This window comes from Sus scrofa, chromosome 14 (genome assembly GCF_000003025.6).
Source record: "Sus scrofa isolate TJ Tabasco breed Duroc chromosome 14, Sscrofa11.1, whole genome shotgun sequence".
Taxonomy (NCBI): domain Eukaryota; kingdom Metazoa; phylum Chordata; class Mammalia; order Artiodactyla; family Suidae; genus Sus; species Sus scrofa.
In genome coordinates, this window is record NC_010456.5 from 44,051,787 (window position 1) to 44,068,527 (window position 16,741).

The following is a 16,741-nucleotide window of genomic DNA, read 5'->3' on the forward strand; positions in this document are numbered from 1 at the left end:
TGCAACACGTGAAAAAAAGGAACTCGTAAAACAGCACATTAGAATGCTCCCATTTTCTAGAACCATTAAAATAATTTAAAATATTAATCATCTATCTTTTATATGCGAAAAAATAAAAAAAGACACAACAAAACTTGGAGCAACACACACCACAAACGAGTAACTGGGTATCTTTGGGGCGTGGGCTGGTGAGGGGAGGGTAACGTTTCACTTGGTGCAGGACTTGTTAAGTTAGATGCACTTCAGCATTGTTTGCGGCAAAAAGACTGAGCTGAGCCCCCCAACCCCCACAGTAACAGAAGCCCCAAGATAGCAAGGGCCTTAGGTCCCCTTCCTGCTGTACCTGGTGCCTAAAGCAACCTGAGCCCCAGGATGGGACCAGCAAACACATGCCATGGGGAAGCACAAGGGGAGATGACAGCAGCCACTGGAGCGATCACAGAGGGCCAGGAAGGTGGCTCCTGGTGCAGGGATGAGTGACCCAGGGGACACTCACCTGACGGTTACCTCGTACAGTGTGGGCAGCCGGGCGAAGTCAGAATGCATGAGGCTGACGGCGTGGAGGAAGCGGCGGTCCTGGGCTGTGGCCTCCTGAGGCAGGTTGGCTTCCAAAAGAGGGCATGGAAGTTGTGAACAGCACCCACCCCAGGACTGTTAACTGGGACAGATCAAGGCCTCAGCCATGAGTGCAGATGCCAAGGGCCAGCGGGACAGAGGCTGGGATGCTGGGTCTTGCAGTGGCATCTCCCACAGGACACATGGCACCCCTGACAGGAAGCAGCATGGCCTCTGCACACGCATGTTCGAATCGGGGGGAGGCAGCCTTATACAGATATTTGAACATGTGTGTGCTTCTCTCAAAACACTGGAGAAACAGCTAAAAAGGACAAATGAGCAAAGAAATGTCTGCCATGAGGATTTGAACCCAGTGGGAGCTGGGCTCCAAGTGAGAAGGCAGCATCCTGAGTACAGGGCACCACCCCGTGTGCTGGCGGGGTTTCTGAACCCCACCCACCTTCCGGAGGCACCTGGAGCCTCGGGGACCTTCGGACCTTGCTCCTTACCTGCCAGCACATTCTGGATGCGGTCGTAGTGAGTGAAGTTGTAGGTTCTGGCCGTGGAGGCTGCCTGGTCCCGGGGCAGTGTCTCGCTCAGGTGCACCTCCAGCCCATTGAGGGACGCCAGGCTGCCGTGGTACTGCGGAGACCGGGACAGGGCAGGCTGCAAAGTCCAGCCAGCATGCCCCCCACCCCCCACTCAGCAAAGCACCCACAGGACAGCAGCGTGGCCACCTGACTTAGCAAAACTCTGGCCAGTGCTTTGACCGGATTTTGGAGAAGTCCTGACTTCCGTCCTTATGTTCTAATGCTTTTTGAACTTGTAGAAAATTCAGGAGATAGAGGAGAGCAGAAAATAAATTTTAAAAGAAAGGAAAAAAGGCCCATAATTTCACCATCTAGACAGAGCCTCCGCCGGCGCCCTGGTGCAACTCCTCCTGACCACGGCCCTCCTGCCCCGGCTGCAGGGCTTCGGGTACAGCTGGCCTGCCCCCCCACCCCCAGTGCTGCTCCACAGGACTGAGAAATTGTCCACTGCCTCCCTCCAGTGTGGTTCCAGCCACTGCTCTCAAAGGACAGAGGAGCGTGTGTGGTTTTCTGTGCTGTCTGGCTCCAGGAAGAACCCAGCTGAGGAAGGCTGTCCAGGAGGTGAGACCCAAACAAACACCTGTATTTCAAAGCCCTCCCAGGGGGTGTCATGTGCAGGCACAGGTGGGAACACGGGACTGTCCCAGTGTGTATGATCCTTTGTTTATAAACCGAAGAAGTTTATAAACCATAAATGATGATCTATACTAGTTTTATAAGCCAACGATACAGCATGAACTTTGTTCTTTATCCTTAAACTGCTTTCCTGCAACGTCATTCTCAAATGGCTGAGCTCCATTTTGGGCCCAAGCAAGTACATCAGTCCTGTCCCCATAGATTCAGTCTGAAACAGGGCCTGCTGGGGCCTCCCGGGGGGTGGGATGGGGGCTGCTTTAGCCACAGGAGGACTCTGCCCAGGGCAGCAGCTGGCTCCAGGTGAAGGGCATCCTGCTCAGCCTCTTCCCAGCCAGAGGACCAGGGCAAATCACTGAATTTTCTGTGCCTCATTTTTTTTTCATCTGCTGAGTGGATGAAGTCAAATAACATATACTATACACGTTAACATGCTACCCAGCAGGCAAGAATTTTCATAAAGTCAAGAATATGAAAATGAGCATTATTAGGGAAGTGGACCTCTTTGAAGAGCTCTTGTCCCTGGACTCACATGACTTGTCCCTGGACTATTTTACAACAGCTGTGTAAAAAAAATAAGTGCATGTAAAAGGTACAAAGATGCAAAGAGAATGTTCTGAGATGAAAGTCATGAAGCTCAAATGTTATCTGGGGGAGCGTTCTGGGCTTAAGTTAGTTTTTCTATCTGAATGTCATAGAAATGATACTTAAAGGCAGTAAGTCTGGCTCGCAGGTTTTATGTTACACCCTCATCTCTGCATCCCCAGGGCCCAGCAGAGTGCGGGGCCCCCAGGAAGTGCTCAGTAAAGCACCATGCAGTGACTGACAGTGGGCATAAGTCATGCCAGGCACCGTCAACTCCTGAGCTGTGTGGGTTGAGTCCAGGATGTGTAGTAAGGGGACAGGAGGACAAGCAGCACTTTGTCCCTACTCAGATTCCAGGAACAGTCTCACCTACAGTTAACATATGCAGGCAAGGCTCCTGTTTGAGCAGGTGTCTGTGTGGACAGGATTCACCATGAGGTCAAGTCACAGCCTTGCTGGAGGTTTCTGGACCTCAGGAATCTTCAACAGTCATCCCTCCCACCCCCAGCTGGTGCCCAGGGAAAGGGACCATGGGGACAGAGAGTGAGCTGTGCCAAACCCCAAGTTTTCTCTGTAGGCACCAAGCACCACTTCTGGAATCTTCTGCCTAATTTGTCCTCAAGATAAAATCACTTAACCATCAACACAGTTAATCACAAGACCTTATACCAGATGACACGTGGACAGTTTTCTACTGAAAACCAAGTGCTTGCGTATATACCAGGGATCAGCAAACCACAGCCTGTGGAGCAGCTCTAGCCCATTGACTATTTCTGTATAGCCTGAGCACCAAGAATGGTTTTTATATTTTTATATGGTTAGGAAAAAAATCAAAAGAATAATATTGTGACATGTGAAGATTATATGAAATTCCAATTTTTGTGTCCATAAACAATGTACTAGAACACAGCCACCTGTTTATTATAGTTGTTTCTGTACTACAACAGCTCAGTTGAATAGTTGTACAAAGCAGAAAACATCTGCTTTGCGCTCCTTTGTGTTAAAGTTTGCCAGCCGCTGAGACATACCACCACGTACGAGACCCTTAGCACGGCCCTAGAGACACAGAGCTGGGGCTGTCCCTGGGTCCTCTGCTTTCCAGTCCACAGCAAAGCAAGTGGTTCCAGTGTCAGTGTCCCCAAACAAGCAGAAGAACCGATGCAGGAACATGCATTTGCTCAGAAGCACCGGTTTCAAGGCAGAGGGGTGCTTTGTCGTATTTTATGCTAGCACACTGACCTCAGGCTTTGTCTGCTGTACACACACAGCCCCATGTCCTACTGTAGCAATGAATAATTGATCTCTGTAGTTGAAGGTCAATGAGATGATTATTTGGGGTTTTGAGCAGGAAACAGTGGCTCTATGCTGCCCCCTGGTGAAAGCCTTACTCCGTTCCTTCTGAACCAATCCTGACCTCTCTGGGCTGCTCCCCTACCCACTCCCCGCTCCCCACCCTCAGCAAAGGGCAAAGGTGGCAGTTGATCCGCTGATAGACATGATGGCAAAACAACACAGGGCACCTTGGCCTGTGTCCGTCCCACGGGAGCTGTGCTCATGGTGGCTTCTGAGCTGTTGTTTACCATTCTGCAGGTGGTTGGCTTTTCCAGACAGCAGCAGAGAGTATGGAGGGAAATCAGGTCAAGTGTTCTGTGTGTAGGTCTGGGACAAAGAGGCAGTAAGGGCAGTCGCCCACGGCCTGCAGGTCTGATTGCCCGCCCTGTTCTCAAACCACCAAGCTGATCAAAGTCACGCCCTAGCCTTTTCAGAAAGGACTAGTTTCCCTTTTCCATATTACTGAACTCTTTCCTACCTAACACCAAACTCTACTTTCCTTGAAAGCCCAGAGCAGTCACTGTCCTGACAAAGATGGGCAGTGACAGACCAGGTGACATGTCTGTGTATCAGGGGCCACAGAGAGCAAGGCACTCACTCCTTCACCATCCTGCCTTCCGTGTCGAGGTCAGATCCGCGGGGGCGGAGGTGGGGGACGAGAACAAGCAGAAATTTGGGACCAAGCATGTGCATTAGGTCTCTATATTTCAATGAGGTGGTTTTCTTATTGATAAAGTAGGGGTTACCATGCCTGCCCCAGAGCTGTTCCAAGCCTTGGCTAAAGTGGCAGATGTAAGGTATTTAGATACAGCGAATATAGAATATGTCTTAATTTACATCCTTCTCCAAGAGCGGACTGTGCTATACTTTTTGTTTTGGGGGGTTGGGGGAAGTAAAAAGAGAAAGATGGTATCCACTTTACTGCATCCAAACACAGGGCCTTCAAAATGCTGGGTCTAAGCTCGGTGCTCAGCAGGACAGACCGTGAAGCCAACGTGTCTGCTGGGAGGTAGATGCACAGAATTGCATTCATGTGTTCCCGTGCTGTCACAAAGAGGAGGAGGTGGAGCCATCACTCAGAGCTATGGGGAAGGAGAAGGAGGGAGGCCACCAAGCCCCCACTCGGTGAGGGTGACGCAGGGCCTTGGAAAGGGGAGAAGCAGGGCAGGTGCGCAGAGGTGCGGTCTCTGGGGGGGACGCTGCCTTCCTCCTTCACTGCGCTCCAAGGGGACTGGCTGGCTCATTTATGGAGGGTTGAAGGCCCTGCATGCTAATAAGATGGGCTTAGACCAACATAGATTTAAGAACAAAAACAAGACGAGCCCCAGGACACCACTCACCCTGCAGCAATTTCAACCTGCTGTTTTTCCCACTACCGCTTCCCTGCCAACTAAAGCAAGACTGTTACTATGGCAACTGGATCTCCAGCATGGGCCCAGGCCCCAGAGAAGGTCGGTTTACCACTCTCAGTGGGGAAGGGGCTGCAAGGGTTTGAGAGGAGGCTTCTGGAGCGAATTAACATTTCAGATGTCTCAGGCTTTCTCAGAAGGAGCTTCAGACACAGGGTAAGTCGGGGTTAGTGGAGAACTCCCAGCCCAGGTGGTGACACTGCAGGCTGCAGGCACACAGAGCCTAGGGCTGCTGGGCCAGGGACTGAGGCCTCTAGTGTGGCGGCACAATAGCAGCAGAGTGTGGTCATTGCCTGCGGGACTGCACTGCACCCACACTGCTGATGGGGAACCGGAGGCTCAGAGAAAGTAGAAGAAGCTGGAAAGGGCAACACTTGTGGATGCCTTTGCACTTGGTTCCATGCCCTGTACTGGACGCTCACCCATCCCCACAAACACCCAGGGAGGCTGCCACCTCCCCACTGTATGAACAAGGACGTTTTGCAGGAGGTCATGCAGCGAAGGCTGAGCCCCCATCCCCTCCCTGCCTCTCCACACTCCTAGAAGGCAGGAGGGGACTATTAGGTGATGGTAGGGGTGGGGGGTTGGTGCACACTCACCACCTCCTCGATGGCTGCACTGTCTCCCAGCAGCGGCTCCTCAGCCAGCAGCGACAGCACCAGGCCTTTAACACTGTGAGTGTAGAGGTTCATCCGCACAAGCCCCACGCTGGATGTCAGGGTTGACCCGGAGTTGGTTCTGCCTGGGGGTTCTGCCAAGCTGGAGCCGAGTTCCTGACTGGGGGCTGAGTGGCTCTCATGAACCCCATCACCACGTTGCTCTGCATCTTGTTCCTCCAGGGGAAGCTCAGGTCCTGTCTGCCTCGAATCTAAGCAAGGTGATGGCAACGGCCCACTTGTCCTTCCAAGGACCTGGCTGCTGTCACCAGGAAGGTCTCCAAGCTGTTCCAGGGCTCCATTCTGGGGGAGCATCTCAAGAGCAGAGGTGTGGAGAAGGCTGCTGATGGCTGTGCCCCCAGGCAGGGCCTCAGGTAGCTTGGGTTCAGGGTTGCCAGTGTCACCGACAGAGTCCCTGCAGCCAGGAGCCCCCCTATCTGGGGCACATACAGGTGATGAAGCAAAATAACCTGAGGATGCTCCCATTTCCTGAGCTTCTGGAATATGGATTTCAGACAAGTCTAGCTCCTCTCCTGCCCTGAACAAACCAGGTTCCTTCCCCAGGGTGCAGCTGAGCCCAGGCCCCTTGCTCCAGGTGGTGTGGGGCAGTTTTACAGGCTTGATGCTCTCCAGATCATGGCCAGACCAGTGTCCATTCTCCAAGTTGCCATTTGACCAAGCAGTGTCAGGAGACGTGGGCTCAGGGGCGGTCGTGGAGGTCCAGATGGTGGATTCCACGTGCTCAGGGGCATTTTCTTCCAGGACAGCTGTGCTCAAACCCTTCTTTGGAGGGCGCTGGGCTGAAGGCTCCTGGAGTCTGGCTGATGATGCTGGGGCACTAGCAAGCAAGGTGGGCATGAGGAAGGAGCAGGTGACCAAATGCGGGCAAGGGCCCTTCTCTGGGTGAGACTAAAGCAGTGTTTCCCTAAAACGCACGGGCATCCCTGACAAATGGGTGCTGAGGCCAAAGAGCCTAAGACGAGGCCATGGTCAAAGCAGAGGAGTGACATCAGGATCACCTACTGGAAACGGCAGAGCCCACTGACTCAGAGGCCACCACATTTGGAGGTGGGCTCTGAGGCCTATACAGGGTTCTACATATATACTATTGCCGACTTTCATGATGAACCCAGGAAGGAGATGTAACCGGGTCCATTTTATAGATGAAAAAAATTGAGGTTCAGGCAGGGAATGGACTTGCCCAAGGTCACACAGCCTACAAGCAACAGATCTGGAATTTGAAACCTGCGCTCATCTCATTAGGCCAGATGCCTCCTATCTACAGGCTGAAGCTCCAGATGCCCTTCCAAGGCAGAACATGGAGAAAATGGAATTATGGAAGAATGGGCAGTCCCATGGGCAGCTGTGCCCAACATGTGGTTTAAGAGGAACCCCTGTGAGCCTGCTCACCTGGTCACAGGCTCCCGGGGGAACTCATGGAGACTGTCGGCTTCTTCTTCGGTCAGGAAAACACGCACAATCTGGACATTTGGAGGGAGTGCCACTCCTGGAATTGCAAAGCAATGTGGACAGGGCTCACCCCCGGATCAGAAAAGATGGGAGGGGGGCAGGACCTGTTCTTGGGGTAATGCTAGCTCAGACAGCAGCTCTCTGAAGCACTCCTCAGCCCAGAGCAAAAGCCACAGAACTGCAGCTACAACTTCTGCAATCAGCAAGGAAAAGCCCACATAGGCAACTTTGCTCCCAGAGTAACTTTTGGTGGAAGATAATTTAGTGGCACTTAAAAAAAGGGCAGAAACTAGAAAAAAGCACTTCCAAGTGGCAAAAGGGATCTGCCCCAACTTATGCTTCAAAATAAAACAAAATCCTCCTCTTGGGGACACCTCCATTGTGGCAAAAGACCTTTCTGGCGGTTGCCACTGATCTCACCCTTTCGTATTTGTGACCTTTGGGAACGTATTTGTCTGGCAATGGTGAATTAAGGAGGACCTGAAAACAGGGAGTGAAAAAGTGTGCCTAAAATCAGGACCTTTACAACTAGGAATTGATGGCTAATTTTGTCCTTGAAGCTCTATTTTTGTAATCTTACGGTCAATGGAATAACCCCATGGGACTACTGGGTCTTTGAAGTGACTTGAATAGGGACAGGCAGCTTGGAGACCATGCTCAAGGTGCAACAAGGCACCTCACTACTCACTGTGTTCCTGCAGGGCATCCCCTCCTGGAGGTATTCTCTGAAAATAAACAGGCACAGAAATTGGTACTGGGCACCGCTTTCTCCCCGACCTAACCATCAGGATTGCATGGTGCCATCTGTTCACAAAACGTAGCCAGGCCCAGAGTGCTGGTCCCAACCACATGCCAATAGCGAGGCAGATGGAACAGAAGCTCCCTAAGCTGCCTGCTCCCCACCGAGGCCGGGGTCAGGCGAGAGCTGGGCCCACGCTGGCTGGGGGTGGCCATGCCATCCAGAATCACAGCAGGCTTTGCATTCTGATTTCTCAGCTTCTCCTCTGGGAATATCAGCAAGCATGCATGTTCTCTCTCAGACCTCCAGGGAAAACAGGTTCTGGAACACAGCCTTATCTGCCACAGCCCTGGCACAGAACTCATACAGATCCCAACAGCAAAAGTGCGAAGGGCCTGTGACCCTCACGGTAAAGGATTCAAACTCAACCAGATGCAAGGCCCATTCTTTCTCCATCTGATTTATAATTACGGTGATAAACACAGAAATTTTCTCGAAAGAAAATTTCCATCTCCACCTAAAGGCTCCAAAAGGACCCAGCAAAACAAAACAAAAAACAAACTGCTCTTCTAACCAGAATGACTTTCACGCCTATATTTCATTGGCTTTCTTTTTTTTCTTACATAAGCTAACTCTAGACAAAAATTCTTTAAAAAAAAAAAAATTGCATATAATTCCCTCGCCCACAATCTAGTGCTGTGAACATTGGGCATATTTTCCTTTAAATCTGCATTTTTTTTTAATACTTATAAAATTATATAAAATTATATAAAATTATATAAATTATATAAAATTCCACTTTTCAGCTTGAAAGAGTGACATGCAATTTCTGTCATTAAAGCATCTTAAAATGCTTAAAATGTCATTAAAGGCCATTTTAAACAGCTGACTAAAACTTTATGATGTTTAAAGTGGTGCAGGTGAAAGAATCATTTCTCTATTTCAGACCAGCAATTGGCAACCTGTCTGTAAAGGGTGAAGCTAGTAAATATTTTTGACTCTGTGGCCATACAGTCTCTTGCAACTACTCAACCTGCAGTTGTAGCTCAAAAGCAGGCCCATAAAACTCTGTCTCTAGGCAGCTGGCCCGCAGGCTGTAGTTTGCCCGCTCCTACCTTAGACATTTAGAGTTATATCTGATTTTTCATTGTCATAAACCCTGTTGTGATACAGTTTTGATTCCTAGGAGCTAAATGATTAGGAAAAAGGCAATGGCATCGTCAATCCTCCCATTACCAAGTAGTTTACCAGAAAGGTTGTTCTAGCAACACCCGCCCCACAGTGGGAAGGAGCTGCAGTAGAGCCCCAGACACATTTTAAATGTCTATTGATTTAATAAGTGTAAGAAGCTAGCCTTATGACACATATAAAACCATAGCTTCATTCACTAAGAATAAACCAGTAAAAGAAAACACGAACTCAAAGGAAACATGCTAGATGCCAGCAGTGATGACTTCTGTGCCATCCAATTGCAAGCAATTTTATTCTCAATGAGCATGGATGACTTTTCCTTCATTATAGAAACAATTAAGTAAACATAAGATGGAAGTATTTTAAAAGTTTCTGTTTCCTAAGTCATCTTCTACCTTCTTTCTCTCAAAAATCCAACATCTCTTTGACCTAAAGGCCATTCTTAAGGGAAGTCAAATTTTCTCTGGATTGAAGAAAAGCCAACTATCCAAGTCTACTGTGCAAAAGAAAACATTGTCTTTCAGTTTCACTCTTAAGGAAAACCACACAGATGGACCTGGGATCCTGACAAGGACAAGACGGCAGCCACCCCCATCCACATAGCACTGGGCATCAGCCTCGCCTGACACAAAGACAGTCATGCCGGAGGAAGTGTCTCATCCAGGCGAGTGAGCTTTACCATACCTGGTCCTGATGTGCAGCTCGATGAAGCAGGACCTTGGCCGTGACGGAGGGCGGGAGCTGGGTATTGACGATCCTGGGAAGTCAGACACGGAGAAAAGAAACACTCAGAACTCTGGTCATCAGAGAGCTCTGGGCACAAGGCAACAGTCCCCCTGCCTCCACGAGGCCTGGAGGAGGTTTGGATGGCTCTTGGGTGCCCGGGTCAAGAGGCCCTCCAGCTGGGTGAGGAGGTGCAGTGAGGTCTAGGAAGCCAACCTGAGGTGGACCCGGCATGAGGCCGCAGGAGCTAGAGTGGAAGCTGAGGCAAGTGCATGGGGCCCGGGCAGCAATGGGAAGGCACTGAGGGCCTCCTGTCCCTCTCCTGACAGTGCTGGTGGCTGCCACCCAGGGCTGGAGACTGAGCACCCCAAAGGCATACCCCATCCGAGGATTTCATGGACCTCTTCAAAGCTACCTTTTATATCCTTAACTCTTTTCTGGACACAAGTTTCAAATTTCCCAACTTCGCTCAAAGATGTTAAGACCTTACAAAATCTAAACTACCCGCTGTTTGCCTAACAAAACCACCTACAACTGGCCCTCCGCAGAGCTCCTCAACCATATCTGGAGGTGGCCGGATGGTCAGTTCTGTGGCAGGTGGCGGGGTGGAGGAGAAGAATCTGGCATTACTCACAGTCCCTTATAGAGGATGCAGCCAGCTAGAATGTGAGGGGAGCGCTGGCAGGTCTGTAGAATGAGGGCCGCCTTCAGCAACAGCAGGGGCTCCACCTGTGCCGGGCAAGAAACACACAATTCAGCACACTCACGGTCAGCAAGGGACGGCGGGGACGGGGGCTTTGGATAGCAGACAGACAGGTCAGAACCCACGCCTGGAAGGAGAGGTGCTACATGGCACCAGCTGTGTCACGCCTCTTACACCCAGAACGGCTGCCACCACCAAATGCCAAAGTCTTGGAACAAGGAGGCCTCTCTGGAAGCTGGAAGTTAAAGTAAATATGGCATATGGCTCTTCATAGGCGACAGTACAGGTTGCCAGGGAGACCCTGACTATCAACACTGAGGGCAGGAGGCAGCGGGAGAGGGGAGCCTGACTCTCAAATTCAGGTCATGGTGCCAGGTGAACCCACTCACCCCCAAAGCCTGATGATGAAGTGAGACAAAATGTAAATGACAGAAAGCAAATGCCCAGGAAAGGGTATTATTATTTTGCTAGTGCCCCAGAAATGTTAAAACTCATAGAGTTCCCACTGTGGCACAATGGGATTGGCGGCATCTTGGAAGTGCTGGAACGCAGGTTTGATGCCCGGCCCAGCACAGTGGGTTGAGGATCCAGCATTGCCGAAGCTGCTGCTTAGGTGGAGACAATGGCTGGGATCTGATCCCTGGCCTGGGAGCTTCATATGCCTCAGGGTGGCCAAAAAGAAAAAAAAAAAAGAAGCCCTCCAAACCCATCCCCTTTCTAGCAGGGTCCCCATGCCACATCTCTGTTAAAGGGACACCGTCACCTACAAGCATCGACACCTCGCAGAGGGCTGGCTGCACAGAATATGCCCCATCCCCTGAGATGCTTGGAGTGCAGGCAGGTGGTTCCTTTTTTGTTTCTTTTTTCTTCTTTTTTGGCCACTTTGTGGCAGGAGTTCCCTGGGCCAGTGGATCAGATCAGAGCCACGGTTGGGACCTACGCCTTTAACCCACTGTGCTGGGCCGGGCATCAAACCTGCGTTCCAGCGCTTCCAAGATGCCGCCAATCCCATTGTGCCACAGTGGGAACTCCATGAGTTTTAACATTTCTGGGGCACTAGCAAAATAATAATACCCTTTCCTGGGCATTTGCTTTCTGTCATTTACGTTTTGTCTCACTTCATCATAACAGTTCTGGAAGGCAGGTGTAATGTGGCTATTTTCTGGGTAAGAAGAGTGAGGCTCCAAGAGGTGACCTGACTTGTCCAAGCTCACATGGCTTGTGAGGGCTGCGTGGAATCCTATGACCCTGTGGACTGAGATACAGCTCATTTAAGGGAAAAAACAAGTGTCCAGAAGCCTTATTCCTAAAGACAACGAGCAAGGGGCTGAGCTGTTACTTTGGTTCGGTCCAGGTTCCAGAGGGAGTTGAATATCTTGTGCAGGTCACCCGTGTCCCTCAGGATCTGGTCGATGAAGGTGTCCCACTCCACGCTCAGTGCTTCCCGAGAGCAGCTCTGAGACAGAAACAGCCATCGGTCACTACCCGAGATTCTGAGGGACATGCTCTCTGGTGAGGACCCCAGCTATCAGCAAAACTGTCCCCACACAGGAAACTGGCCAAAGGGAGGGCCTGTTCTGAACTTCCCACACAGGCGGGGCCCCGACCTCCTGATAACCTGCCCCCACAGCCCAGGGGGCTGGGAGGGGAGGGCAGAGACCAGGCCCTGCTGTTCCCGGCTGTCCCAGGGAGGAGCGGACGGGAGGAATGCTTGCATGGATGGGACTTAGGCCACAGAGGAAGAAAGGCATTCCAGGGCCCTCGGCCTTGTGGCTGGGCACCATGTGCTTGTGGAAAGTACCAGACCCCAGGGTAAGCGCCATGTCCTGGCAGCACCAGTTTTGGTGAAGAGGTTCCACCTGAGACGCGTCAACACCATCTTCATACCTCGTATGCCAGAGAAACAGGTCCATTGTAAAAATGAAATAAGCCAATGAGCTGGTCCAGAAGCTGCTTGCAGCTGACATCAGGGAGCTCCACAGCACAGCCCAGTGCCTATAAAGAGGAGACCAGGAGCACTTTCTTTTTCTCTGAGGCCAAGCCCAGAATCCTGGCATCCAGGGCTCGCTATGGCTAGAATCCACTGGCCCATCAAAATCCTTCTTCTCTGAGGCCCAACACCCTCCACCAGCCATGCCAGTCTCCGCAGGGAACAAATACTTTTTGTACCCACTCAGGTACCCGACCTAAAATGCCCCCTGCTTTCTGTTCATTTGCCTGGGGCTCACCCCGCCCCCTATGCCCACCGAAGATTCCAGCACCCCCAGGGGCCTGTTCTCATCACTCCAGTCAATGCTGACCCCTCTCCTAATCCTTCATACTGTCAGTACTGATCTTTGGACCCTGGATGTTTCATTTGGGTTTCACTGCAAACACTAGACTCAAACTGTTTCAAATGGCCACCCCATCTCTCCAGCTGGATGGAGTGTTTCCATCATGGGCACAGCCGGGATCATCACACAGTCCTGGGGCTCCGAAGTGCCGAGTGTGGTGCTCAGTGCCACAGAAGATAAACACCAGCTCGGTAAGAAAGTAATCAGGCCATAGGTTTAAAGAGCCTGAAAAAAGTTGGTATTCTTTGACTCAGTAATTCTACCTGTAGGACTCTTTCCTAAGGGAATCATCAGAAACTTAAACAAACAAACCAACCCTGACAGAAAACAAATAAATTTTAAAAATGCCTTCTGAGGAGTTCCCGTCATGGCTCAGCAGAAATGAACCTGACTAGGATCCATGAGGACATGGGTTCAATCCCTGGCCTAGCTCAATGGGTTAAGGATCTGGCACTGCCATGAGCTGTGGTGTAGGTTACAAACACGGCTCAGATCCAGCATTGATTTGGCTGTGCTGTAGGCCAGCGGCTACAGCTCCAATTAGACCCCTAGCCTGGGAACCTCCATGTGCCTTGGGTGCAGCCGTAAAAAAGACCAAAAAAACAAAACAAAACAAAACAAAAAAAAGCCCTCTGAATGTAAGCTCCACTGAGGCAAGGATCATCATTCCATCTGCAGATGTAATCCAAGCGGAGCAGTCTGTACACAGTAAGTGCCTACTTCTCCAGTTTATCCATAGACTGAATGAAATTCTAATAATCCCACCAGCTCTTCTTTAGAAACTGACAAACTGATTCTACGATAGAAATACAAAGGTCCTAAAATATCCAAAGCTTACTTGGAGAAGAATAAGTTTGGAGGACTTACATCATCTGATTTTCAGACTTATTATAAGGCTACAGAAATCAAGACAGTGTAGGACTTGGAGTTCTCATTGTGGCTCAGCAGGTTAAGAGCCTGACATGGTGTCCATGAGGATGCAGGTTTAATTCCTAACCTCACTCAGTGGATTAAGGACCTGGTGTTGTCACAAGTTGCCACGTAGGTCACAGATGCAGCTCAGATCTGGCGTTGCTGTGGCTGTGGCATAGATCAGCAGCTGCAGCTCCAATTCAACCCTTAGCCTGGGAACTTCCATATGTTGCAGGTCCAACCCTTAAAAGAAAAAAAAAAAGAAAAAAAAGACAGTGTAGTACTGTATTGAATCCCCAAAAAGATCAATGGAAAAGAAGAGAGAGCCCAGAAATAGAACCATATTTAAATGGTCATTTGATCTTCAACAAAGGAGCCACAGGAATCCAATAGGAAAAGGAAAGTTTTTTCAACAGTAGTGCTGGAACAACGTGATATCCATATGGAAAAAAGGACCCTTGACCTTTACTTCACACCATATACAAATATTTATTCTAGACCTAAATTTAAGAGCTAAAACTATGAAACTTACAAACAAAAATTCGAGAATGTCTTCTCCAATGAGGTAGGCAATGGTTTTAGACAGGATACAGAAAACAACAATCGTAAAAGATGGAAGTTGCTGTTGTGGCTCAGTGGTAACCAGCCCAACTAGTATCCATGAGGATGTGGGTTCAATCCCTGGCCCCGCTCAGTGGGTTAAGGATCTGGTGTTGCTGTGAGCAGTGGTATAGGTTGCAGATGCAGCTTGGATCCCGTGTGGCTGTGGTGTAGGCTGGCGGCTGTAGCTCCAATTCAGCTCCTAGCCTGTGAACTTCCACATGTCGCATGTGCAGCCCAAAATAAGTGAAAACAAACAAAAGACAATAACCATAAAGGATAAAATTGATAAATTAGACTTTATTAAAACTAGAAGCTTCTGCTCATCAAAAGACATTAGGAAACTTAATAGCCACACCACAAAATGGGAGAAAATATCTTTAAAATATATATCCGACAAAGAACTGATATTCAGAGGATATAGAAGGAACACTACAACTCAAGAAAAAAAGGAAAACCCAATTTAAAAAATGGGCTAAAGCTTTGGACAATTATTTCCCTAAAGAAGATATACACATAAAAAGCCTTAATATCATTAGTCATTGGGGAAATGCGAATTAAAACCACAGTGAGATACCACTTCACATCCACAAAATGGCTAAAATTAAACAGACCGACCTCGCCAGTGGTGATGAGGATGTGGAAGTATCTGGAATTTGCATACACTCTTGGTAGGAATATAAAATGGTACAACCACTTTGGACAAAAGTCTGGCAGTTCCTTATGAAATCAAAAGACACATACCCTTGACCCTGCAATTCCACACCTAGATTTTACCCATGAGAAATGAAACATATGACTACAAAGAGACTTGTGTAAGAATGTTTCTAGAACCTTTTTCTTAAGTGCCCAAAACTGGACAAAGTTCACGTGTCCAGAAAAAGGATGAATAAATAAGTAGACTGTGATACATTCAGACTCAACAATAAACAGGAATGAACTGCCAATACATGCAACGACGTGGATGAACCTCGCAAACATTAAGCAGCGGGACAGCAGCCTATGGAGGAATGTGACATGCATCACGTCATTCATACAATGCTCTAGAACAGGCAAAACTAATCTACAGTGGCCAAATTCAAAACTGTGGTTACCTGGGGTAGGGGTGGGGGTAGAACTGAGGACATAAGGGAGCTTCCTGGCATGATGCTAACATTCGGTATCTCATAGAGATTTGTGTTACACATTGGCATCATTCATTCAAATGATACACCCAAGATTTGTGTGTTTCATCATATGTAAATAAATTTTACCTCAAAAGAGAGGAAGAACCACAAGCAGATACTGAACTCTAGTTAATGTTCTGCATGCTGGAATATTTGGATTGGGCGGGGAGGCATATACTTTCTAAACCCTCCAAGACAAGTGACCCTTGGTAGCCACACACCCGTTGGCTCCGGGTTAAACTTACCCAAAGGAAATCGCCGTCCACTTTTATAGCAAACTTAAGTTTCCTCAGACGGATGAGGGCAGGAGGAGAGCCAGAAATGTCAGAAATACAGTGGACAGCCCCGGCAATCTGTCCACAGAGCAACTCCTGTTGGTCAAGCAGGGTCTGGGAAAAGGGGCAAATTCCAGGCGTGAGGTTGAAGCTTTTAAACTCTTGCATCGTTCCTTAGAGCAGTGGTTAGCAAACTAGCCTGCAGGCCAGATGGACTCTGCCACCTGTTTTTATATAATCCATGAGCTAAGGACGGTTTTGACATTTTTTTAAGGTTGACAAAATAACAGCAACACAAAAGAATATGTGACAGAGCCCTTACGCGTCTTGCAAAGCCTAAAACACCCCTTCATTGGCCCTTTTTAGACAAAGTTTGCTGAACCCTGCCCAAAATGACTGAACTGTCACAGACATCCACAGTGAATGAATCTGATGATTGCCCAGAACTACATTTCTGTTCCTGGGATTACAGGCATTTACATGGGTAGAAGCGTGAGCCTTTATCCCCAGTCAGAGCCCCTGCGGAGTGGCCAGAGCAGCCTAGTCTAATCCCCGCTCTCCAAGTCAGAGTGTAATCACATGAGCGAATATACAGATCTCCTAACTAATCTTCGAACTAAGCTGTGGGGCGGACAGACATTATTCGATACAACAAAAAATGAAGAACTCCTGCCTAAAAGAGCTGAACTTGAACCTAATCAAGACTCTAGATCTTACTGCTACTTTAGAGGAAATGCCCTGGGTAGAAGACATTAAATGATACCATCATGAGGAAGTAATCAGCCCAAACCAGAGAGGGGGATGTGCTGATGTTCTTCTGCATAAGTGACCTGGCTTCTTCAATAATTCAACGCTGGGGGTGGGAGGAG

At 49.2% G+C, this 16,741-nt stretch overlaps 1 protein-coding gene across 11 annotated transcripts in view; it reads right to left on the bottom strand.

The window, feature by feature from the left end:
• Positions 1-16,741, bottom strand: part of HPS4 (HPS4, biogenesis of lysosomal organelles complex 3 subunit 2) — a 31,978-nt gene that overhangs the window by 10,103 nt on the left and 5,134 nt on the right. For 4 of the 11 annotated variants that reach the window (XM_021071774.1, XM_005670765.3, XM_005670768.3 and 1 more), the window contains 10 exon segments: positions 15,843-15,986; positions 12,474-12,581; positions 11,926-12,042; positions 10,518-10,612; positions 9,845-9,917; positions 7,919-7,955; positions 7,171-7,267; positions 5,704-6,598; positions 1,065-1,197; positions 497-605 (listed from right to left, as the gene is read on the bottom strand). In XM_021071774.1, the coding sequence (XP_020927433.1) occupies positions 497-605; positions 1,065-1,197; positions 5,704-6,598; positions 7,171-7,267; positions 7,919-7,955; positions 9,845-9,917; positions 10,518-10,612; positions 11,926-12,042; positions 12,474-12,581; positions 15,843-15,986 (1,808 nt within the window). 11 annotated transcript variants of the gene reach the window in all.